Source organism: Peromyscus leucopus, chromosome 15, assembly GCF_004664715.2.
Source record: "Peromyscus leucopus breed LL Stock chromosome 15, UCI_PerLeu_2.1, whole genome shotgun sequence".
NCBI classification, from domain to species: Eukaryota; Metazoa; Chordata; class Mammalia; order Rodentia; family Cricetidae; genus Peromyscus; species Peromyscus leucopus.
In genome coordinates, this window is record NC_051076.1 from 52,564,507 (window position 1) to 52,591,011 (window position 26,505).

General features: G+C 44.2%; 1 protein-coding gene across 1 annotated transcript in view; it reads left to right on the plus strand.

Moving 5' to 3' along the window:
- Positions 1-5,105: 5,105 nt before the first annotated feature.
- Positions 5,106-26,505, plus strand: part of Camsap2 (calmodulin regulated spectrin associated protein family member 2) — an 88,822-nt gene continuing 67,422 nt past the window's right edge. Inside the window, 2 exon segments of the mRNA XM_028857534.2 lie at positions 5,106-5,752; positions 25,109-25,368. Coding sequence (XP_028713367.1) covers positions 5,614-5,752; positions 25,109-25,368 — 399 coding nt within the window. The 5' untranslated portion in view covers positions 5,106-5,613.

Here is a 26,505-nt window from a genome sequence, read left to right on the forward strand (position 1 = left end):
CAAGGTTTCTCTGTGTAGTTTTGATGTCTGTCCTGGATCTCGCTCTTTAGACCAGGCTGGCCTCGAACTCACAGAGATCTGCCTGGCTCTGCCTCCCGAGTGCTGGGATTAAAGTCGTGTGCCGCCACCACCACCTGGCAGCTTGTACCTTTTAAGTTGATTAAAAAAAAGAAAAAGAAAAAAGAAAAGAAAAGAAAGAAAGAAAGAAAGAAAAAATCTTCCCAGCTGACTAGAAGCTGTTCTAGAATTCTAACCCCTGTTGACTTCTACAGGCTCTGCTGATGTGTTGACTAAACACCGCCGCGGGCTTCTGTATTTAATCAACAATAGTTGCATCCATCCCCCCACTCTCCAGAGTTCTTCCCTTTTGCATTTGATCTCTAGCTTTGCTGGAAGATCCTGTTTCCTGCTCTATAACTTCCCTTGAACTTTCTGCACAATAAAGCTCGGTAGAAGTACAAAAGTAACTGAGGATTTAAAGGCTGAGTACCAGGCACTCACATGACCAATTTGACCTTCATTTGTAGTCTGGAAAGATACATAGACGCCATCTCCATGGTAACTGTTGACAGAGGAGGTACCTTAGATGCTGCCTGGGCCCACCTACTTTGATAGCAGTAGAAGTCTGAGAGCAAAGCACCTCTGACAATCGCACAGCACAAATACAGACCTGGGGTCTTACCTCTGAACACGCTGACCTGCCTTCAGTGGTGTTTAAAAATGATGACAGCTTTACGTATTACTGGGGACTCAGGAAAGGTGGTTTACCTAAGGAATAAATAAAGGAACAATGTGTTCTAGGACCTGAGAAAATCCCAGTGCTGGACCTGGGAACCTGGGGCCAGGTTTCTCCATTCTGTGGGGACACTGACTCATGGTGTGGTTCTGGGAAGTTATGTGGCCTCTGTGTGTTTCTGTCATTCCAGGCACACACTTGACATCATACCACACTAGAACTGTTGTCAAGACTGATGAGGTAATTCTTGTAAAAGCTTGTTAGTTCTTCAGATCACAGCCACAGCTGTATCTAAAAATAATACATGGTACAGATACCTGTCTCACACTGGCTTATTAGAGGCGGCTACATATCTAACCAAAGGCCATTGTTATTGTTATTGTCATTGATTTGCTAAGAATTCCCTCACATTCCTCTACCTGGTTTGTGTGTGTGTGTGTGTGTGTGTGTGTGTGTGTGTGTGTGTGTGTGTACATGCTCATGGTAGAACCCAGGGCCCTGTGAATATTGAATGATCTACCCTTGAGCTGTATCTCCAATCCCTATTCTTAACCTAGATGATTCCGTTTTCTTATTACAGTCTAGCTCCTAAGTTTCAACAACCTAACATCTTCTAATTACTTAAGCCTTCTGCTCAGTGGTTTTATCCACCTAATGAGGATAATAGGGCTGTGATGAGATTCAGTAAGTTAATATATGTAGAACACAGCCTGGTGCACAGAAGGCGCCCAGTGAGTGTTAGCTGCTATCACAGTAACTGAATGGATAGGCTAACACACACATACACCATTTAAAATAATATCAACTCTCTCCCCCTCCTTCCTGCCCCTCCCTTCTCCCTTTCTTTTGAAGAGAAGGGTCTTTTGTGGCCCAGACTGGTCTCAAGCTTACTACAAATCCCAGGATAGCCTTGAACTCCTGATCTTCCCATCTCGATTTCCCAAGAGCTGAGATTCCTGGTGTGCACCAATGCTGGAGGTCAAATCCAGGGCTTCTTATATGCTAGGCAAGCCCTTTGTCACCTGAGCACTAGGATGAAGTTTTCTTTGGGGAAATTACAAGGCTTTTAACCTCTGGTGGTGTAGACAGTGAAAACAAACGGGGCTTTTTACATCATAGGGGCTCTGTGTGTTCATGTTTTCTCATTAAGAATTTGATGTTACTGACTCCTCCCCCTTGTTCTCTCCCTCTCTCTCTCTCTCTCTCTCTCTCTTCTCTCTCTCTCTCTCCTTCCTTGTTTTTGAGACAGGGTCTCATGTAGCTCAGGCTGGCCTTGAACTTATGTGGCCTAGGATGGCTTTGAACCTCTGATCCTCCTGTCTTAATCTCCTATATGCAGTGCTGGAATTACAGGCCCATGCCACCATGCCCCGCTTAGGAAGCTGCTTCTTCAGCTGTCTGGTTCAACACTGAATCCTCAGCACTTGGGAGCCCCATCAATACTGGCTGATGAGTGAATGAATAAACATAAATCTATTGAAAAGCTTGAGCAGAGGATGACCATAAGGAAAGAAGTCTGCTTGACATTTCAGGATTTCCAGGAAACTGGAAGGGAACAAGATAAAGAAGAAGGAAGTGGTATATGCATGGGAATAAGAGCCCCTGATACTGAGACCCCAGACCTGAAGAACTAAAAGGCAGAAGGAAGCTCTGCAGCTGGCCAGCAGGCCCGAAGAAGCACCAAGCTTTGTCAGTTGTCTTCAGAAGGCAGAGGCGAGCCTTTCTTCTGGACAGTGATAGTCCACAGAGATAGCCAGCTTTCAAAAGGACCATTCTGAAGGTGTCACAAAGAACACCCTATTAGAGTGTCTGCCACCCTGAAAATGAATCCTCCTTCTTTGTACTCAGGGTGTTTCCCTGTTAATGGCAGCCTCCCCCTGTGACCCTGAGTCGTTTCACAGCCTCCCTGAAAGTAAAGGCTGTTCCTTGTTCGAGAGCTTCCCTCGAGCCTCATTCCTAAACACACTCCTTCTCAATTGGGGTCAGAGGAATACTATCCTCACTAAAGCGTCGCTGTTGAATCAAGGGACAAGTCAGAGCACCTAACTGTCTTTGTTTTCTTCTCTTTCTCGTGTAGTTTATTTAGGTTGAAACAGTTTGCAGTGAGATTCAACATTCTTTCATTGTGAACTCTGTCTGAGCACAGGGCTGTGCTAGACCATGGGCCACACAAAGGTGACTAGGTCTGGTTGCTTGCTGGCTTTGAGAATCTTCTATTTGCTAGGAGATTCCTATAATAACAGATGTTGTATCTGAGGAACGCTTTCTAACTTTTTTCTAGGTTATAGATTTCTCTTAACTTGATATATAGTTGAAATTGAATTTAAGAACATTAGCTATAGCAAGTCTCTAAGACACCTTCCAAGTACCCCCACCCACATGTTTTCGATGCGCCTTTTTATCTCTTATAACATGTACCATTTTTACACTATGTTCTGCTTATCTGTATATGTGCCAGTCACTATCCAGAGAGGGAGCGGGAGCCCAGAAAAATGAGGAGTGGAGACAGAAGCCCTGGGCTTGAATTTGAAGCTAGACCCTGATACAAAGGGACCCAGAAATCTTAGTCGTACCACTAGATCTCCGTGATCCTCAGTCCTACATCTAGAACGGGAAGATAATTAGAGTCCATTTCACCAGATAGACAGGGAAACTAGTTATCATGTGAATGTGCATGGACCACTAGTATTTATATGTTAATATGTTAATTTTACAAAGGACCCTGCCTATGAGAAAAAACTATTCATATTAATTGAATTACAGAAAAAGTATACCAATCTCCCAATGGCGTATTGTTATTAGTGGCATGCCCCGCCCCCTTCGAATTGTTAGCAGGGGCTTATCTGCAATGCCTTATTGGGCTCAGGGAGGAGTGTTTCCAGGGATTAAGCAGAATCAAAAGGGAGGGGTTTGCCAATGGAGATAGTAGGGTCCAAAGCTGCTCCCCTCATGTGTCATATGTCTCCCCTCTTAATGGCTGATAATAATGGGGAGGCCCTAGTTGTACAACGTAAGGTAATTTTGGGTTCAAACTGTGAGTGTGCCTTTACTATCTCTGCAATTTAAGATGCTTTTCTGAGTCTTCGTTCTCTCATCTGTAAAACGAAAACAACACAGGATTATAGAATTAATATACCATGTGCTAAAATACGATGTGAGGAATTAACAAGCTAACCAAACTCAGTGTTAACTACAGTAACAGTCACCCTTTAACAGAGCAGCTAGCTACTGTGAGGGTGAACACAATACAGGTGCCAGAGATAGACGATGTTATCTGTGTGACTGACAGTGATTGGCATGCAATGTGATGGGAGTTATGATATAAAGGGATATACATTGCTCTGGAAACAGTCCGGGAGGCACCTATATGGCAGCTCTGCTTGGGAAGTTGGCAGTTACTATCAGGAAGGCTTTCTGGTGGGAGTGACTATTGTGGAGGGGCTTAAAGTCACAAGGACAGAGACCACAGTGACAGGACCGGTGCCCAGGTCTGAGAAATCTCCATCGGGGAATCGAGAGCGTTCTGACAAAACAAATCCATAGAAATCTACGAAAAATCATAAAACTGTGGGTTTTTTTGTTTGTGAAACGATTTCTGCTTCTTTCTGTGAGGAAACAGAAGGCGCCGAAAAACTGTCCCCTCAGAAAACTTCGGTGGGGAGTATTAAGTTAAAAAGTCTTTATATGAAAATAATACAGGTTTGGAGACTTATAACCCTGACCTTCAACCCTGGTTAAACCCCTCGGGTGCCTTAACTCACAGCATCCCTCCCTAAGTTCGTGGTCAACCAGCTGTCACACCGATCTCTCGGGGTTACTGCAAGGACTCAACGGGTGGGCAAGGCAAGTTCGCAGCAAAACGCGTGGGACACAAGCAGCATTTGGAATAGATATCAGTTCTCTTGGCTGAAACGCGTGTAGCTGGAGGGGAAAGCCTCTCTCCTCCCTTTCTTTCCTGCCCTCCTCCATCAGTGTCAGCAGGCAGGAGCCCAGAGCCGGGGACTCCAGAGGGCACTCGCGTTGATTAATGGGTAGGGGCGCGGAGCCCGGCGCGGGCGGCGGCGAGGCTGGGCATGCTCAGTGCGCGCGGCGGCGCGAGGCCGCGGCGGGGGCGGGGCCGGGCGCGCCAGGCGCATGCCCAGTCTTCCCATCTGCTCTTTCCATCCAGTGCCGCAGCCGGAAAACCGCAGCGGCGGCGGCGGCGGCAGCGGCGGCGGCGGCTGAAGGGGAGCGACGCGGCCGGCATCGGGAGGGGTAGCGGAAAATACGAGGACCAGCCCGATAAGGCAGGAGCCGAGGGCCCGTGATTTGCGGCCTCCTCCAGGCCGCTGCCTCGGGGCCGTGAGCTTCGCCGAGGAGGCGGGCGGCGGCGCCGGGAGCGCCGGGGAAGCGCCGGGCCGCGGGCGGCTCGCGCGCTCGCTGCAGCGATTCTGACGTTTTCGGCGGCGGCGGCGGCGGCGGCGGCGGGTCCCGCGGCCCGAGGGGCGGCCGGGAGTGAGGCGGGGCGTGCGCGCTCCGCCATGGCCGGGACACTGTCCGCGACGTGATCGTCCAGGCTGCCCCCGCCCGAGCATTCCGGGCCCTCGCAGCCGCCACCCTCCTCCGAGCTCGCCCGTGTGACTAAACGGAGACAAAGGGGAGGCGGCGGGGCAGACCCGGGGCCGGAGCGAGCGCGGCCCGGCGCCGCCTCACGTCTATGCCCGGGGCCGCGGCGACTCCCGCGGGCGGCGGCGGGCTCGCGACGACGACCGCAGCTGAGCTTTTTCCGCGCCCGGAGCCCGGGAGGGCCGCGACCGGCGCGGACGATCTGAACTGCCCTTTCCGTCACACCATGTGAAGGCTGTCGGTCCCGCCATCCCGACCAGCCGCCGTGAAAGATGGGGGATGCTGCAGACCCGCGGGAGATGAAAAGGACGTTCATTGTTCCAGCCATCAAACCCTTTGACCACTATGACTTCCCCAGGGCCAAAATCGCCTGCAATCTGGCCTGGCTGGTGGCCAAAGCCTTTGGGACAGGTAAGTGGTGTCTTCCCTTCCTCTTCCTCCCGGTGGTGTCCACATCCCGGTTTTTGTTCCTGATTCCAACCCCCTCCCCCCCCTCCCCATGTATGTCTTCCGGTACAGGTTAAGGGAGATGATGGGAGACTAGCACTGGGAGAAAGAAAGAAGACAGGTTTGGTCCTAAATGAGGTGCCCTTGACTGATCGCGGGAGGGATTGACCAGATCCCTATTATTGGATAGCGTGTGTGTGTGTGCGCGCGCGTGTGTCTAAATTCAACGAGCAAATTGTCGTGTTTTCCCAAAATGGCTTTAATTTGTGGTGTTTTCCTCATTGTGCTGCATACATTTTCCTCGCAGTCATAATTGTGATTACCCTACCAAGAAATCTGAGTTTCTTGATTGCTGGAAGAAGGTGGATGGTCCGTGGTACTATATTGATTTTGACATTTGTAATGGTGGCTGCCGTTCATGCTCTATGGGATGAAAGGTGGTCTCTGTTGAAGTGCAGTGTTAATTTTTGTCATTCTTTATTCCTCTACCAGTCTTCCATACCCATGTCAAATCCTCGTTAAGCCACCCATTAAAACCACTTTTAGTTTTCTGACTCTATGGTGCTGTTTTCACTTAATATCATCGAGGCATATTCCTTTTTCCAAATGTATTTTGACATCATAAAACCAGATAAACAAAATCTCCCTGCTTTGAGGTTTTCTTTTTGAAGTAGAAGTGTGTTTTTTTTGGGGGGGGTTGGAGGGGGAATGTGCTGTTGACACAGAAATCCTGTAGCACAGTGGCAATTAAACACTCCCTCCATAACCCAGCCTTTGCAGAATAACAGGAAAGGGGCCTCCTGCTGTAATTCCTTAGCTCTTGCTTTAGGAGCTCATGTAGTGGTATGCTTTAAAAAAAAAAAAATTAGAGAAGTTCCTCTGAGCTTGCAAAATGTTCTCTGGATGTTTTGTGGAGAATGACTGGTTTCCAGTTTTAGGACTGTAAAAATATGTGGCTAAATGGTCCAATTCAGTGTTATTGTTTAACCTTATACACAGGCAAGTATTTTCAGGACTTGCACATCTAGGTTAAAGAGTAGATGAATTCTCTCCCGTTTAGAAAAGTATTCGAGTTAGTTTAGAAGGAATTTTTCTGTTTATGTCTTATCAGAAGCACAGATAATACGTTTGAAAAATTTGATAGAAGGAATGGGGGGGCAGTATTCTAATCTCTGTTTGGAGAACAAATGAGGCTCTTTAAGTATTTAGAAACCGGAGAAATTGACATGGTTTCCCGTGTGGAAGCTAGAAGACAGAGAGGACCGGGGCATTTTTGCCGTCTGAACTGAGAGGGTGCTTCCGTACGAAAGTGGACGTTTTGCTGTTCACTCTCGCAGAGGCTTCTGGGCAGAAATGCCCTACTTTCTGGATGTATGTCAGGCCGGTCACTGGCTTCGGGAGTACTAGAACACACTTGAGAAGAAAGGAAGTCAAGGAATATACTATCAGTGGATCTGACTTCTGCCCAGCGCTCTGCCGTGCTTGGCATTGTTTTACACTGGAGTTCACAACTGATGTCAGTGTGCTCCACGTTTAAGCAGGAGGAAGCCAGGGCAGCAATTGGCATGGATAAAAAGGTCTAAGTAAGACCTTAAGAGAGTAACTTACAAATTGATACATTCTTTAAAGTGTGTGTGTGTGTGTGTGTGTGTGTGTGTGTGTATGTATGTGTTTTCTGAGATATCTCATCGGTTTTACTGTGTATGTTCAGCTGGCCTGGTCTTGATGTGGAGTCCAGACTGGCATCTGTCTCAGTGCTAGGGTTAGAGATGTGTGCCAGCATGTTCCATTTTTTTGCTTTGCATTATTGACAGTCTTTTTCTTTTTCCTTTTATTTCATGTGCATTGGTGTTTTGCCTGCATGTATGTCTGTGTGAGGATGTTGGATGCTGTGGAACTGGACTTAAAGACAGTTGTGAGATGCCATGTGGGTCCTAGGAATTGAACCCCAGTTCTCTGAAAGAGCAGCCAGTGCTCTTAACCACTGAGCCATCTCTCCAGCTCTTATTGACAATCTTTAAAACATAAACTTATAAATAGAAAAAAGGTAAGGTTTTTTGGATACATTTTTATTTGCCATAAACACATAAAGAGGTTAATAAACATATATTTCAAAGCTAATAATTGTATTCACTTATTCATAATGTTAACCTAGCTTTTTAGGATAATGTAAAGATTTGTTGTTGTTGTTAAAAATGTTCAAAGTTTTAGAAATAATTTGTTGAATTATATTTACATATTACCCATTAGAGGACAGCTTGCTGGAATTGGTTCTCTCTTTTTACCATGTGGGTTCCAGGGCTAGAACTCAAATTGTCAGACTTGGCAGCAAGGGCTTTTATCAATTGAGCAGTCTTACTGGTCCCTTTCTAACTTTTGATACACAAAATATCAGTTTTAGAACTGGATGTTGGAAAAGCAATTCAAAATGGTTAATGTGGAATTGATTGTGGGCAAAGAATAAATTAATTGAATTGTAAAACCAATAAGACACTAGCATTATGATACCTAGAAAGCAGATAGGTATTTGTGTGAATAATATTCTTGTCCTAAACAATATCCCAAAGGCCCCATCTTGTAGAGAGTGTGTATATTCATTAGTTTTTGGTTTTTGAAAGACAGTGTCTCATGTAGTCTAGAGTGGCCTTGAATCTACCATTTAACCAAGAATGACATTGAACCCTGATCCTGCTGCCTCTGTTTCTAGGGGCATGCTGGGGATAACGGATCCCAGTCTTAATACTTTTATTTTCTCAAAGAATGCAGCTATGGTTTTATTTAAAGAAAGAATAAGTTTGTATAGATGAATTTACAGCCACAATAGGTATTCTGGTCACAAAAGAGGAGGCTAAACTGTGATGACCGCTCCTGTGTTTGAAAACACATTCAAACAGCCGTGTAACTGAGATTGCCTTAAATGATTTGTACTTTTGATTCTTCCAGCTGATAGGAGTAGAATCTCTTGGAATGAATCCCACTCTCTCTCTGTCCTTCCCACACTCGTGTGTGTGTGTGTGTGTGTGTGTGTGTGTGTGTGTGTGTGTGTGTGTGTGTGTATTGTGTGACAGGGTCTTACTATATAGCCCTGGCTGGCCTGGAACTCACTATGTAGACCAGACTAGCCTGGAACTCAAAGAAGTTCTCGGTCTCTGTCTTCTAAGTGCTGGGATTGAAGGAATGTACCACTATGCCTGGTGTGTGTGTGTGTGTTGTGTGTGTGTGTGTGTGTGTGTGTGTGTGTGTGTGTGTGTGTGTGTGTGTGTGTGTGTGTGTGTACACAGGTTCTTACTGTGTAGTTCTAACTAGCTTGGAATTCATGTGAGTCCTCCTATTCAGCCTCTTGAGTGCTGGGATTGCAAATGTGAGCCATCCTGACCCCCTGAAGGCCCATTTTATAGTGTCAATCAATCACTGAACCTTAGTAGCTATATTTCTGCGTGTGTGTGTGTGTGTGTGTGTGTGTGTGTGTGTGTGTGTACAGTCACGTGTGTTCGTGGACCTGTGAAGGCCATAGGCAGAATTGCTCTCCCCTTTTTGAGACCAGGTTTCTCATTGAACCTGAGCTCACCAATCTGGCTAGATTGGCTGGCTGGCAAGCCCCAGAGATCTTTTTTCTCCCTTCTCGGTGCTGGGATTATAGGTGACGCTCCCGCCAACCCTGACTTTCTGTGTGGGGTCCCACTCAGGTCCTCCTGCTTGTGCAGCAGCACAGTTACTTAAAGACATCGCTATCCTCCCAACACCCCCCCCCACACACACCCTGTTGTCCTTATGTCATCCAGTTAGTGGTATAACATCTTTGCTGTTGAAGTGTACCTTGTTACATTGTTACACAGCAGATAGTGTTCAAATCCTTTAGTAGTCCGGACTCCATTTAGAAGGACTGTTAGAGCACTGAGCAGCCAGGAGGGGAAGAAGAGACTCAGCAGAGAGGCCGTTTGGGACATTATTGTAAGAGCCAGGCTGGGCGAGGGTGATGAGGGCTGAAGGTGGGGCGGCTGTGTTCATGGGGCAGTTACTGGGTGTCGTCCCTCACACCTAGTATCTCATTTTAATCCTCTGGTGGCCTGAAGAGGTGGAAACTGTTACTCATTCCAGTGTTACTGATGGGTTTAGGAGTTTATCCAAGGGCATCGAACCAATGGAACTAGGCTCAAAACCAGGGAAGTCTGACTTAGTGTGCGCTTTTTATAGTCAAGACCTATTTTACATGGGCCAAAGGAATGGAAAAGAAGCAAGTGACAGAATTGTTGCAGAAATGTCATCCTTAGTCTTTCTAAAGGACTGAATTTGGGATCCATGGGTGATTTTGAAGAGTAGAAATGAGGGTAAGGCCACCTGAGGATTTAGAGGAATGAAACTTGGAGTCTTCGTGACTGGGAAGGTAAACTGTGACGCCACTTTACAGAGGAGCAGCAGGTGTATACGTCCAAATATGTTGTCTGAGACATCCAGGAAAGTTGGTAGTTACAAATAAGGCTGAGTCTGGAGTTAATAATTTGGTATTCTGTGGCTGGTAACAGTTCACCTGAAGTTGTAAGAAGATGCGATTGTAGAGGACAGTTGAGAAGAGCGGGGATGTGAAGAAAAAGGAGGCAGAATCGGAGCAATCAGAGCTAAGAATTGCATTGTAAGTGGGCCAGTGGATGGCCCCGCCCGAGTCTGATCCCCGGGCCCTACGTGGTAAAGGAGATAGCTGACTGACTCTGACAAGCTGTTCTCTGACCGTCACACACACACCACGACACAAGCCTCCCGTCCTCCCCCAGACATAAAGAAATGAGTAAACGTTGATTAGTTTTTAGAAGAAAGGAGGATAGCACTGGAGCCCTGGGAGGGAAGGTGCTGGACAGACAGTGGTTTAAGCAGAGAGCAAAGTCTCTCTGCAGTGGGGACAGTGACATTCCCAGGGAGGCTGGTAAGGATGGCAGAGCGGCTAGAGGCTGGTCTGGAGAGCGCACATGTGGCTCAGTGGTCGGTCAGTCGGGAGCAAGGTCTGTGTAGTAAAGGAGGCTGTTTTCAACAAGAGCCTAGAAACTATGGTTTGTGTGCAGGCCGAGGAGGGAGGCCGTCCAGGGGGTGTTAGTGAAGCCACAGGGTTAGCAAGGTTTATGTAGTGAAGTTGGGAAAACTAGCTTGAAAGGTAAGTTAGTGCACAGTACTTACGACTGGGTTTTGTTGTTGTTAGTAGATAAATTATCCTAAACACACTGAATTAAAATAAAAACTGTTATTTTATTATAACATGCACAGAACAACTCTATTGAGCAGATATGTTATTTTTTCCCCTAAGTCTCTAAATCAGGGTTTCCCAACTGCAGATCTATTGATCAGGTAATTCTTCATTCTAGGGGCTGTCCTGTACATTATAGAATTTCATCAGCATCCTTAGTTCTTTTCTATCCCTGCTGGAAACTTGTAACACAGTGCCAGATTAAAAGGGTATTTGTATATCAGAATGGAAACAATATCCAGATTGAAAGCAAGAAGTTAGGAAATGTAGTTTTCCTTTTTAAAGAAACAGGCATAGAGGGGCTAATTAAATTATCTCTGACCATCCAGCTAAACATAGTGAAGTTTTTCCTTCTTGCCTGGGACCCTGACCTACTCAGTTTATATTCTGGGCAAGGTGGCATCCTTGGAAATCTTTTTCAGAAGCTCTTATGAAGTACACTTTAAAAAGGCTGAAAAGTTTTAAAAAAATGGCTGAAAGGTATCCTTCATGTTACATACATGTTACATACATGTTACCAGAAAGAAAAACAAAACCTGGAAATAGCATAGGGAATGGATTCGAGTCGGACTAAAGTTATGATGGGGACTCCATCGGAAGTTAAAGGTGGTAAATGTAGACACCTGTGACAAGGTTGGAAGCGGATAGGAGAGTTTCATTTGTAATTAATGGAAAGCCCAACTCAAATTGACTAACAATAAAGAGGATTTATTGGTTTGAAAACTCCAAGAGTCCTGAGTTTCCGGGTGCTCTTTTTCCCGTGAGCCCTTTAGCTGTGCCCTTCATCACGGGTGGGCTTCCTTCTTTAGTGGTCCTGGTACAGAGTAGCTATGGACGGTCCAGACGCCATCCAGAAACACGGTTCAGAGCCCTTTCCTGATTAGTACACGCAAGTTCTGCAGTCTTTTCTTGCTGTTCTCTTTTTCTTAAACAAAACTTTTTGATGATACCTCTCATCCCTGTATAGTAACAGGAAAGTTTTGTGGCCTCATTACTGCCACAGTCGTGAACTTGTGGCCAGTCTTGATCCATCTGTAAATACTTCCACTCCCACCAATTATTTCAGGCAAATCTGAAACTGCTCTATCTGTCCAACGGCAAACTAAAATCTACCCATGTCACCGTCACCACAAGTCCCACCCCAAGGCATAAGGACTAGCATTTCCGATTGTTTCATACATTCCTTTTCTTTTTCTAGTAGTTGACTTGCCCTGTCGGATCTGCAAAAGGGCCATTCGTTCTAAGTTTTCTGTCTTTGTTTTTCCAATAGGTAGACTCCTCTCTGTCTCATTTGTCTTTCTTGCAACTTGCTTGTTGGAGAAAGCAGACTGTTCAATACAACTTCTTGGGTTTCAGCTCTACCACTCCTGGGAACAAACCCAAAGGACTCTCTGTCCTCCACAGAGACACTTGCACATCCATGTTATATTATCCATGTGTATTAACATTGTGATAGCAGGGAAGCGGAACCCTCTTAGTGTTCATTAACAGATGGGCGGATAATGAGATGTGGTGCATGGACACAACGGAATGTTATTCAGCTGTAAAGAAAAATGAATCACAAAATTGGTAAAGAAAACAATGGATGAATCTGGAAAGTATAATATTAAGTGTGGTCACCTAGACTCAGAAAACCAAAATCTCACGTTCTCCTGAATGTCCAGATCCTGCCTATAAGTGTACATGTTTATATGTAAATAGCTGTGAAGTGGGGGAGAGTCTAAAGGTCTGGAAAGGAGCCCAAGAGGAGGGCCATAGGTGGTGAGGAAAGACAGAGGGGAGGCCATGGGACATGGCGGATGAAGAGAGTCGTGTGGGGAGGCTCCAGTGCGGAACAGGGAAGGTGGGGTAAGGCACCACAGGACACGCTTCCTTCAAAAATGTCGTAATGGTGTTGGACACATTACACGCTGATAAAAAGAAACCTTGGGTTTGTTGTTTTGAGACAGGGTCTTATGCGGCCCACTCTGGCCTTGCACATTTGCGAAAGATGACCTTTAGCTCCTGATCCTCTTGCCCCTATCTCCCAGATAGTTTTGTAGGAATGTGCCACTATACTTGGCTTAATGAAATTTTTTATTCTTTAGAGCTCCAGAATTGTTTAACAAGTTTCTTTTTTCTCCTGTGTCTCTAAGTTGATAATTTGATATAGAGAATAGATTACATTCAAATAAAAAAAATGTGTGTTGTATATGTGGGTTTTGTTTTAACCAGGTGGCACTTCATATCTGACTATCATTTTGTCATGATGTCTTCTTATGCTCATTGGAATGCCCCTTTAAAAAAATACTTGTGCTGCGGTGCGTGGTGGCGCACGCCTTTAATCCCAGCACTTGAGAAGCAGAGGCAGGTGGATCTCTGAGAGTTTGAGGCCAGCCTGGTCTACAGAGTGAGTTCCAGGACAGCCAAGGCTACACAGAGAAACCCTTTTTTGGAAAAGAAAGAAAGTTCTCTGTATCATTTAGTTGCCCTGAGTGCTTTGTGGGAAATGACCCTGATACAGTAATAACCTCTAAGCACATACCAGGTAGCCTACCCCAGCGGTCTTGGACTAGAAAGTGGACAAAATAACTTGAAATGCTCACCCTTTTAAATCAATATACAGGGAGAAGCAAGAGGAAAAAGATAAGTTAATATAATTAGGATAAGGAGGAAGCAGGAAGAGCCCTATTTCAAATTCTGTGGTAGAAAATACCTTTATGTCCATCCTTTCTGCCACTTTAGTTTTTCCTGCTCTTGGTATGATCATCAGGGCCAGAGTTGAAATTCCAGCAAGGAGCCCCTTAGGAAACACAGCCACTGACACTTACTGTCTGTCAGAGACACTGGAGGAATGAGCATGCCTGCCACAGTTGATGCTTACCAGGAAGCCTGATGAATAGTCATGGGTTTTGTGTTCCTTGGGTAGCAAACATAGGCCAAAATAGGGATCATTGTTGGGTGGCTGGATTAAGGACTCATAAATATTAATTTTTATAGACCCTTTGTCTCTATATTTACTGTATCATAAATATTTAGTACCGTATATGTATATATATATATATATATATTTGTAGCATGAATATTTAGTATCTAGGTGCTTCATGAATATTAGGATATCTTCATTTTTTCCATTCCTTATGTTTGTTATACATATACTACTAATACTTCAATACATCCTGTTAAGTCTCTGCTTGATAAACTTTTCCTTACTTTAAATATCTCAACACAGTTATGCTTCATAAACTACAAACTCACTTATCTTTATAATAGAATTGAATAGTCTTAAAAGTAAAGGCCATTGAGATATAGGGACAGCAGCCTAAATGGTACATTCTTTCCTTTTGTTAAAGGGAACTTGGACCAAGCTGTGACTGACTGGCCCCTGGGAATCCAGAGGGTGTAAAGAATAGGAAGAAAGAGCATGGCAACACGGGTGACCAGAATGTGCAAATCTCTGCAGTCGATGAGAACTTGGTTTCTGGAAGCTGAGTGGGGCTGGCAGAGACAGGGTCACTTTTTTCTTACAGGCCAGAGGAAGGATTTTAATCCTCAGAGAAGGAAAAATAATTGAAAACCCTTGGGATGGATGGGCTCTGTGCCATGATTGAATTTGCTTATGCAAAATAAGCAGAGTTTGACTAGAGAGAATGACTTCATTTTAAATTTGATTTTAATTAATTAAGAGTGTGTGTGTGTATTTGTGTGTGCAGATGCACAGGTGCTTTCACAGAGGTGAGCGTTAAGTGTCTTCCTCTATTGCTCTTTCCTTTTTTTTTTTTTTTTTTTTTTTTTTTAAAGACAGGCTCTCTCAGAACCTGGGGCTCACCACTTTGACTATGCTTGCTTGGCATCAAAACCCCCAAGATGCTCCTGTCCCCTTCCTCCCAGCACGGGGGTTCTAGGTGTGTGCTGTCACACCCGTCTTTTCACAGAGGTGCTGGGGATCTGAACTCAGGCTCCTCTGCTCGCACAGCAGACATTCACCCACCGAGCTATTGTCTCAGCCCCAAGTAGGGTATGCTTTGGAGTGAGAACAAAAATGAATATGGGGAGATAAAACTAGCAGTAAATGGAGTAATTGAGATGAAAATGCTGATTACATGGACCAAAGAGACGCAAGTTGACATAGTAAGGGGAAGATTTGGACTGGGTTCGCAATGTTTTGAGGGCTAAGAGAGGGCAATAGTAGTAATGATCACTCCCTGGTTTCTGTCTTGTACAACTAGATGACCATTGTAGTTCACTGGTGTATGGAACTCTGGAAGATGTTCAGGTTCGACAGGAAATATTGGTAGTCAGCATTTTGAGGTCTTAGACTTTTCCCTTTACCTAGATTTATCAACTTAACATACCATCCAGTTTATCATTCTAGTCTCCCTTCCCCTTCTTCTACACAAATACATATGTACATTATATATATGTGTGCACTTATATAAGTAAGTACAAATATATGTGATTTTTTTATTTGACTGTGCACTGGGGACATTGTACCCCCCTAATACCCGAGATGTTTTACTGTATTTTTTAAATGTAAGTTAATTCTCTTAGATAATCCCCATAAAAAAATCAGAAAATTAACTGATATATTTTCTAATCCACAGCCCATGTCCATTTTTGTTTCAATGCTAATTGTTTCTATTTTATTTCTCATTGCAAAATCAAATCCAGGATCATGCATCATATGTAGTGTGTTTAAATTCATTTTGAATCTCTAATAGTTTGTGGTGTGTCGTGACAGCAGCGTTTTGAAAGCCCAAGCACTGAGCTGCAGGCTGAGCTGTGCATCAAGCTTTCCCTTGCCTCTGTGTTAGTCCTTGTCAAACTCCCTTTACGCTGCGTGCCTGGTAAAAGCAGCCGGTTTCCTCCGGCAGTTGCCTGCCTCACCTTCTGTGGGGTCCTCTTCAGTGCTCCGGAATGCTGGGCCCTCCTTAGCAGATGTCTCCCTCCACCTTGGGTCTGAGTGACTAGAATGGTGATGAGATCCTGGCATGGATGGGTTCTGGCTCTGCCCCAGAATAGGAGTGCCTAGACTGGAGAACCAGGGCACGGAGCTCTTCCCTCGGTTCAGTTGATAGAAACTTGGGGACTAGAGACCGCGTCCCCAGTCTCTGGTAATGTCTGCTTTCCCTCTTCCATCTGTGGCCTTTCTTTCTCTTAAGATCACCACCACAGAGCCACCACCTAGGTTTCGGCCAGCAGATGTGCTCTGCTGCCTCTTTGCACAGTGCCATCTCTGCATTCCACAGGGCCCTTGGCAAGGTGTGCCAGCACCTAAAGACAAGGCAAATAGCCCAAACGATGTTCAAAGAGAAGTGTCCTTACCCACTGTGTTCCTCCCAAGGTCGGAGTGACTGGACATCCTCTCGGACAGTGATGCCACGAAGGGCTAGGGTTGGGGAGAGAAGTGATAACTCTTCTTTCATTAAAATGCACTTTTATCTTAGAAGAAAAATGGGTCAGTTATTTATGGAATGTCTCTGAACTTGGATTTGTCTAATATTGTAGTGATTGAAGTTAATACAAATCTGGCAGAACTACCACAGAAGATACTTATTCTCTGAATCAGATCACATGACCCTTGGTGTTTGTTTCAGTGTCAGGGATGTTTACTGTGATCATCTGCCAAAGTTTACTCCACTATGAAATGAGTTCGTTACATTTAAAGAAAAGATTTATTTTCATTTTATATGCATGAATGTTTTGCCTGCATGTATGTCCATACACCATGTGTGTGCCTGGTACCAGAAGAGGTCAGAAGAATGTATTGGATCTCCGGGAAGTGGAATTACAGATGGTTTGAGCTACTGTGTGAGTGCTGGGAATTCAACTGAGGTCTTCTGCAGAAACAGCACTTTTTCACCCCCTGAGACAGGGTTTCTCTGTGTAGTTTTGATGCCTGTCCTGGAGCTCGCTCTGTAGACCAGGCTGGCCTCGAACTCACAGAGATCCACCTGGCTCTACCTCCCGGGAGCTAGGATTAAAGGCGTGCACCACCACCGCCCGGCAACAGCATATTCTTTTAACCACAGTCATTTCTCCAGCCCCACTTTTTAGTTAATAATTTATGGGGATTTGATTCTGTAAACTTGTACCTACTATTTTAGCATCCAGTAATGATTTTGCCTGGATCTGTTATAACTTGGTTATTGCTATCATTTCTCCTCATTTATTAGTTGGTACTCTACTATAAGGAAGAGCTTTTTCTTTCTTATGTATTTACTTATTGGGACAGAATCATTAGTTCTTCTTTCATTTAATGAATTATAATCCTTTATTGTTATGCATTGGTATAATCAAATTGCCCAGGTTTGGCCAGGAGGATTCCCTTCCATCTACATCCTGTGTTCTCTTGACATAGTTGGATCGCTGCTTACAGCATTTCCTTCCTCTCTGGGGTTCACATGCACACATATGTATGCACATGTGTGTGGGAAGAGAGATGTTCTATGCTATCCTGTACTTTATCCGTACCAGGTTTTGATGGGAAGAGTGCTAGAAACTGAGGTACAGCTTAACCTCTAGGTTCATTGCTTGTGGAATGTTAATTTAGCAGACAGCTAGCACACAGAACATAAAGCTACATGTATTTTTTTTATTTTTCTCTGTGTATAATATGTTTTAAATACACTGTGTACTGACATTTACCATTTTATATAACACCAAAGTGCCTTCTAGTCCTCATTATATTGTAATCCCTTGGTCACTGAGAAACCCAACTCCTGTGAGTATAGGTTTCTTTGCAGCATTCAAGTGAATTAAGTAGGTGGGTGCTTCCATAATGATCTGGAACATAGAACTGGCCTCAGGGTGATGGAAGGAGTGAGGTGGGAACTTCAGCTCGAGAATGCCATGCAGTACATGCACAGCACCCAGCACATTGCTTGCTAGTGGAGCTCAGAGAAGGGAGGACTTCTTATTGATACCTCTGTGTTTAGGGGCTGTGCTTTATTTTAGTAACCAGTCGAGAGCCTGCTCCAGGTCATAGTTCTGTGCACCAGTGACACAGGACAGAGTTAGGAGGGCAGAAAGAAAGATGCGAAGTTAGGGAGTAACTCCAACTTTTGGGAGTCGGTTCTTGACATCCGCCTTGTTGATGCAGAGCACGCTGCTGTTTCTACTGTACGCGGCTAGCTGGCTTGTGAACTGACCTGTCTTAGAAGTACTGGGGTCACAGTTCAGACTCAGGCTGTCAGACGTGGCAGCCAGCCATTTGCTCACTGAAGCGCTTTCCAGCCCCTTAACATTCTGATAGACAAAACCATCTTTAGTTGTAGCTTTCTTAGATTACTGGTACTATGAGTTTCTTTTCCTGCTAGTGATTGCTCTTTATGTTTTTCAGTTAATTGAAAGCTCAGAGTTTGGCTTACCTTTAGTTGGAGGTTTTTAAAATTTGTATGTTCAGTGTTAGTAATTATTTCAGAAACTTTTCTTTTTTAGGTCTGATAAATAAGGCATTCCCTTCTTCCTGCTGCCCGTCGTTGTTTTAAGAAACCCGTTCCACTTGCAGGACTGTGGGTAAAACTGGCAGCTAACCCCTTCTAGACTTTGACCTGAGCCGTACTGTCGCTACGGCTTCTCTGAGTACCTCCAGCATCTCCAGTGCTTGTGAATTTCGAAGCTGAAATCTAGTCAGGTTGATAGTAACACGATGGAGACACGTCCTGTTAAAGACCTGGCACACAAGAAAAACTTGTCTCAGATCCTTTGCAATCCCACGGTGGTATTTCACTCAGCCATTCTGTAATCACGAAGTTTTTGCTTTTTGTTCTGGAGTTGAGAAAAGAATGAAACATTTTACCTGTTTTTGCCCGTTTCTTTTCTAATATGCTGTTTAAGCTCATTTTTCAAGAAACATACAGTTCCAAATAATTTTGAAAAATAATCTATAAATCATTATAATCTGTTTGAATGTCCTTGAGGGTTTGTTTCAGGTGCTTGTGTTGGGTGTGGGGGCTCACACTTGTCACCCCAGCCTTAGGACACTGGGACAGAAGAACGGCTACTGCAGGGTGCTCAGGAGAGTTTGTCTTTCTTTCTTTTTAAGATACCCCGTTAAGTCTGTCCCCTGACAGCTTCTACAAGTATATAGTCACTCTGATATGTCACCTCCCATGCTCTTTGAACCCCCACCCTCCTTCCGGGGAGTCCCTTTGCCGCCCATTCTTCTTGTTTGGTGGCTTGATGAGTCTAATCAGGACCGTCTGTGCGGCCAGGGGTTTAGAGCTCTTTTTTGGCACCTGGTGGCCTAGCTCAGCGGTATACAGGACTAGACAACATCTGTTCTTCCCCCAGAATCTACGAGTAGCCAAGAGTTTAGTAAGGAGGGCAGGGCCATGAGATACATGATGTATTGATAACAGGCTCATTGCAGGCTGTTCCAGCCGCTGTGAGGACATGATTATGTTGGCTGTGCTGTGCCCAGAAGATAGCTTTCACACCAGCTCTTACACCTCTTCACCCCCACCCCCAACCCCCCAAACCCCCCAACCCCCCCAGCCTCCCCACCCCACCCTCCCCGAGACAGGGTTTCTCTGTGTGGTTTTTGGAGCCTGTCCTGGATCTCGCTCTGTAGACCAGGCTGGCCTCGAACTCACAGAGATCCTCCTGGCTCTGCCTCCCGGGTGCTGGGATTAAAGGCAATGCACCACCACCCGGCTCACCCCTTCTTCTGTAATGTTTTTCAACCCTTAAGCAGTGTTTCTCAACCTGTGGGTCACAACCCCTTTGGGGGATCAAAAGGGTCACCTGAGACCATCAGAAAATAGATATTTACAGTTCATAACAGCAGCAAAATTACAGTTATGAAGTAGCAATGAAAATGATGTTATGGTTGGGGGATGAGGAACTGTATTAAAGCTTCGCAGCATTAGGAAGGCTGAGAACCACTGCCTTAGAGGAGGGTATGAATGACTTCAGGGCTGAACCAATTCAACCATCACCACTTGAGCAGCCACATGCTCTGTTTATTGCTGTTCATTGTAAAGAGAAGCTTCTCTGATTAAAGCTGAAGGCAGCCTGTGATGTAAAAAGATATTTATGAAAACAACTTGGTATTATGACAGCTTTCTCATTCTTTAGGGGTTGAAAAATACTTTTTTGGGGGTTCAAGACAGAGTTTCTTTGTGTACCCCTAGCTGTCCTGGAACTCACTCTGTAGACCAGGCTGGCCTTGAAATCAGAGATCCTCCTGCCTCTGCCTCCTGAGCTCTGGGATTAAAGGTGTGGGCCACTGTAGTAGAATATTATTTTACGGTGTGTTACTTTTGTTTATGCTGCATTTGTTTAACTCTGTGAAGCTGTTGTTACTGTGCCTGTCTAAAACACCTGATGGTCTAATAAAGAACTGAACAGCCAATAGCAAAGCAGGAGAAAAGATAGGTGGGGCTGGCAGGCAGAGTGTGTATGTAGAAGGAGAAATCTGGGAGGAGGAGGAGGAGGAAGAGGAAGAAGAAGAGGAGGAGGAGGAGGAGATGGAGGAATGAAGAGATCTAGCAGCCAGAGAAGGAGGAGGACTCCAGGGGCCAGCCACACCCAGCTTCCTAGCACACCATGGAGTAAGTGTAAGATTCACAGAAGTAAGAGAACGGGAAAAGCCCAGAGGCAAAAGGTAGTCATGATAATTTAAAGTAAAAAGCTGACTAGAAACTAAGCCAAGCCAAGTCTGGGCATTCATAATTAAGAATAAGCCTCCTGATTTATTTGGGAGCTGAGTGGCAGGCCCCCCAAAAGAACAGAAACAAACAACAATAAGCCACCATTGCCTGGCAAAAAAAATATTTTTTAAGCATATTTGAAGTAATCTTTTGTTTGTAGACAGGGTTTCTCTGTGTAGCCCCTGATTGTCTTGGCTGTCCTGGAACTTACTTTGTTAGGCCAGGCTGGCCTTGAACTTAGACATGCCCCTGCCTCTGCCTCCCAAGTGCTGGGTTCAGAGCCACACCTGCCTGCCTAACTGCTTTCTCTTCTTGTACCATCGTTGTTTTCAAAGTAGACCTTTCATCTAAAGTTTACGGTATGCTTTAATAAAATGGAAATAGCCCCTAGGCCTTCCACCTTGTGATTTTGGAATATCAAAGCTATTTTTTACTGTATTACCTGCTTAGAGCTAGATTTCTGTATTTATAGTTGTGTGTCTTGGGACTAGATAACTGTTCGTAAGTTTTTTATATCAAACACATATAAAAAGGTGGTTAGGATTCATGTTTAGAGCAATGCCTGACAGACAATGTTCTAAGTATTTACTTCTCTTATTTACCTGTGTATTTCCTTAATTGTCTTTTTCACCAAGATACTGTAAAGCTGTGTGACTATGTATAAAGGGATGTGAAGTGTTTATTTAAGTAAATGTTATGTGGATGTATCAATTTGTATGTGTGCTGGTTTGTTTTATGTCAGCTTGACCAAGCTAGAGTAATTTGGGAAGCAGGAACCTCAGCTGAGAAATGCCCCCACCAGGTTGGCCTGTGGGCAAGTCCGTGATGCATTTTCTTGATTGATAATTGAGGTAGGAAGGCCCAGCTCACTGTGGTGCCCTAGGTGCTATAAGAATGCAAGCTAGAGCCGCGTGTGGTGGCGCACACTGGTAGGATTTGCTGAAGGAGGTGGAGGCAGGAGGATCACGAGTTTGAGGCCAGCCTGGAAAAAAAAAAAGAATGCAAACTGGAGAGATGACTCAGAGGTTAAGAGCACTGGCTGCTCATCCAGAGGACATGAGTTTAATTACCAGCACCCACGTGGTGGCTCACAACCATCTGTAATGGGATCCAGTGCCGCCTTCCAACATGTAGGCATAGTGCAGGCAGAACACTGTATACATAATCAATAAATCTTAAAAAAAAAAAAAAGAAAAAAAAAGAATGCACACTAATACAAGCCAGCCATGAAGAATAGGCTGGTTAGTAAGCAGCACTCCTCTATGGTTGTGGCATCTAGGTTCCTACATCTAGGTCCCTGTCCTGACCCCCTTGGTGATGGGCCATGATAGCCTATGATGTGGAACTATAGACTGAAATAAACCCTCTCCTCCTCAAGCTGCTTTTGGTCATGGTGTTCAGTCACAGCAGTGGAACCCCTAACTAAGACAGGAAGGTAGATAAACTTAAAATCCTAGTAATGAGTACTCACTTTTTTTTTTTTTTTGCACTGCTAGTGTTTAAATGTCAAGATTACCTATATTCATCATTTTTACTGCTATTACGGAAAATAAAATATCCGCTGAGACATTTCATATTAATTATCTTTTCCTTTGTTTTGGTCTTTAGAGACAGGGTTTCTCTGTGTTGCCCTGGCTGTCCTGGAACTCATTCTGTAGACCAGGCTGGCCTCGAACTCAGAGATCTGCCTGCTTCTGCCTCCCAAGTGCTGGGATTAAAGGCATGTGACACCACTGCCCAGCTAATAATTATTTTAATAAACCCTACTTAGACATTTTATAATAATTATCTTAGTGTAGGTTTTCTTTAATGGGTTTTCTGTTAATAGCTTCTGGTTAGGTACTATGATACTAAAATACAGTACCAGCACTGAAGTCTGAAGTTAATGCCAAGCCCTATGTTAAATTTAAATTTGGCTCACTTTTGGGTAGATTAGGCAGCTAGGAAGAAAGGAAAGTGTTTTCAATTATTAAACATGGATGATATTTTTAGATGATGATATCTTCAAAATCCCGAATTTGTAGACTTGCTCTGACCTCTTTCTGAGTCCTGTATTTCCTGCTGCTCACTGGGTATTTCTGTTTGGACATTCTTGCTGTTGTTTCAAACTCAGTATGTCTAAAACTGAGCTTACCAGGGTAACCCTCTCTTCCAGAGTTAGTGCAGCCCCAGCTTTCCATTTTCCTATAATACTAGCACCCTCTCTGTATTAGTTACTTTTCTGTGGCAGTGATAAACATGACCAAAAGCAACCTGTGGAAGGGTTTATTTTGGATTATGTTTCCAGATGGGTAGGAACTGCTCATGGCAAGAGCCAGTGTCAGGCGAGGCATCAGGAACAGGGAGCTGAGAGCTCAAGTCTTGAATCCCAAGGACAAAGCAGAGAGAGCAATCTGGAAGTAGGAGAGGCGTTTTCTCTCTCAAAGCCCATCCATCCCAGTGACAACTTCCTCCAGCTTGGCTGGCTGGTCCTCCTAAACCTCCCCAAGGGTGCCACCAACTGGATCCAAGTGTTCAGATATCTTAGTTATGGAGGAGGACATTCCCAATCAAACCACTACTCTACTTATAACTCAGGTTTGATCATCTTCGCTTTTTATCTTGACCTCTGCTCTATGCCTGGGTACCTTCTGATTGTCTTTAGCAATCTCCTGTTTTTACTGGCTTCAAATTTGCCTGCCTTTCTTCCTTCCTTCCTTCCTTCCTTCCTTCCTTCCTTCCTTCCTTCCTTCCTTCCTTCCTTCCTTCCTTCCTTCCTTCCTTCTTCTTCCTTCTCTCTTCCCTCTTTCCTTCTTTCTTTTTTCTTTTTTTCTCTCTCCCTCCCCCTTCTCTCTTTCCTACTTCTGTCTCTCTCCTTCCTTCCTTCCTTCCTTCCTTCCTTCCTTCCTTCCTTCCTTCCTTCCTTCCTTCCTTCCTTCTCTTTCTTATGTGCATTGGTGTTTTGCCATGGGTCCCTGGAACTGGGTTTACAGACAGTTTTGTTTGTTTAACACATCTTAAAATAATATTCTACAATATTTCCCCCTTTTTGTCTAAATAAAAATGAAAGGTTTTAACTTTAACAAAGCAAAACTACATACAACAAAAACAGTTATCAAGTAAGAATTACACTTAAAATATTCAGTCCATTTGTGTTTAGCAAATTCAGAGAAAATACTCCATTATCTATCTTATCTTAGTGATTCCAAAGTTTTATACCCAATTTACTTTCTATCATAACTAAGGAAAACTAAAACTCTAATTATTTAGTCTTTAACTCCATCAAAGACCCAGAAGGATGTAATATTACCTATCAACAGAGACATCTTGCTGCCTGCACAGTCACCCAAAGTTCGCCTGCAATGTTGGGGTATCCGTATTCATCCTACAGACCTAGAGTATCTGGCAAACTTTTCAGTGAAGCAGGAAACTTGAAGGACTGTCTTGCCTTATATTGACAAAGTTTGTCTGTCACTTTCCTCTGTTTCCTGCAGAATGACAGACAGTTGTGAACTGCCACTTGGGTGCTGGGAATTGAACCCAGGTCCTCTAGAAGAGCAGTCAGTACTCTTAACCACTGAGCCATCTCTCCAGCCCTACAGTTGTTGTTGGGTTTTTTTTTTTGTTGTTATTTGTTTTTTTCCAAAGGGCGGTGGTAGTTTCGAGACAGGTTTCTCTGTGTAGCCCTGGCTGCCCTGGAACTAGCTTTATAGACCACGCTGGCCTTGAACTGAACAGAGATCTGCCTGCCTCTGCTTCTCATATGGTAGGACTAAAGTCGTACATCACCACTGCCTGTCTCAAATTTTATTTTCTTACCCATGTAAAATAATAATTCATCTATATGATTTCTATAGTCATCAGTATTGAATGAAAGATTTTAAATAGAAGGTCTTATCTAAATAGTTGGAACTTCCCCTCAGTAACTTTAGCAGCCTAAGCGAAGGAGACAAAGCCTGGGGAGGGGCAAAGGGGGAGGCTTAAGGAAGAAGGACCAAGTAAGTTAGGCCGTCTCAGTTCTCCCACTTGGTAGCTGTAAAACTTGGGGCATTGGATTTCTCCTGTTAGGTGGCACAGACAGAGGTCTTCAACAGTGGGTGCATTTCCTGACTGACTGCATGTGTAGCTAGTCACTGACAGGGTTAGGAACCTACTTGAGACACTGCATGTGGGCATGCCTTTATCGTCACCGCACTCTGAAGGCTTGTCTCCTGGTTGGCTTCTGGTGTGTGTCTCAGAACCATGTCTTCTATAAAGGGAATTTGTATCTTCCCTGTTATGCCCAGGTTCCCTCCCATCCCACCCCACCCCCCCAAAAAAAAAGAAAAAAGAAAATCATCTTGCCGGTTCAAGGGTATTAATATTTTTAGAAATAATCTCAAGTTCTGTGATGTGAATGGTAATTATTAAATGATACGTGTGTTTTTTTTAATAGAAGTCTTATAAAAATATTTTCCCCCTGAATCTTTATAGAAAACGTGCCAGAGGAACTTCAAGAACCGTTTTACACAGATCAGTATGACCAGGAGCACATCAAGCCACCTGTTGTTAATCTGCTTCTGTCAGCCGAGCTGTACTGTCGAGCTGGGAGTCTCATCCTCAAGAGCGACGCAGCGAAGCCCCTCCTGGGCCATGATGCTGTCATCCAGGCATTAGCACAGAAAGGCCTTTATGTCACTGACCAGGAAAAATTGGTGACTGAACGAGATCTCCACAAGAAACCCATACAGATGGTAAGTCTTTGTATAGGTAGGATCCTTTCAAGTTCGAAGTGCACTGTTTGTATAAACTAGAAGGGAAGCGTTTGGAAATTTAATGACCTCTACACCAGATGGCTTTAAAAGCCATCTTGTTCTTGTGAAATTTGTTTCTAAGTGAAGGAAGATTTTGACAAACTATTTTGGAATATTTGGAGCCTTTTAATGTCTGGAAGAAACAATTATGTAAATTCCAACTATTTTAAAGTAATTTTTCTTTAACTAAAATGTTCTTGTTTTAGACAGTAGCTATAAGAGATGGAAAATGGATCCTTGACTTTTTATAAGACAAAAATTGGGATTTGTGTATTTTCCTGTAAGGGGGGGCGGGGCTGTAGCTCAGTGATAAGATTGGCACATGAAAGACCTTGCCTGGGTTTGACTCCCAGCACCACATAAAGATAATATGTAAGGAGATAAAGAAAATAACTCAACACATAAGAATATTCAAGTGCTTTGTTCAAGCATGAGAACCAGAGTTTGGATCCCAGCAGCCATGTTGAAGGCCAGGCATAGTTCTCTGCAGGCTGTGACTCAATCACTTAGGGGGCAGAGACGGGACGATTGATGGGGCTGGCTGGGCTGCTAGCCTGGCCAAAACAATGGGAGAGACCCTGCCTCAAAGGTGGAGGCTGATAGAGATGGACAGTTGACACCCTTCTTTGGCTTCCATCTTTATATACCTATGCACACACAAAAATAATATTTAAAAATGTGGGGGGAAATCATAAATATAAGCATTTATATGCTTCAGTCGTGGTAAATTCTTATGCATTAGATATTTTAGTTAACCATTAACTCATAGAAAATACATGTAGAAGGATTCTAAGTGGATTTAATATGTAGGAACTCATAGTCTATAGACATAAATCCAAATCTTTTCAAGCTCACTGTATGCTTTTTGAAAATATAGGTATCATGAAGATTATTACTAAAAAGCAAGTCTTTTGAGATGGCTCAGTGAGTAAGAGCACTTATCATACCCTTGTGAGGACCTGAGTTCAAATCCCCAGCACTAACATCAAACAAGCCAGGTGTAGTCATGTAACCCTAAGCTCAGCACCGGAGGTATAGATACAGAAAGATCACTGGTGTTCGCTGGTCACCAGCCTT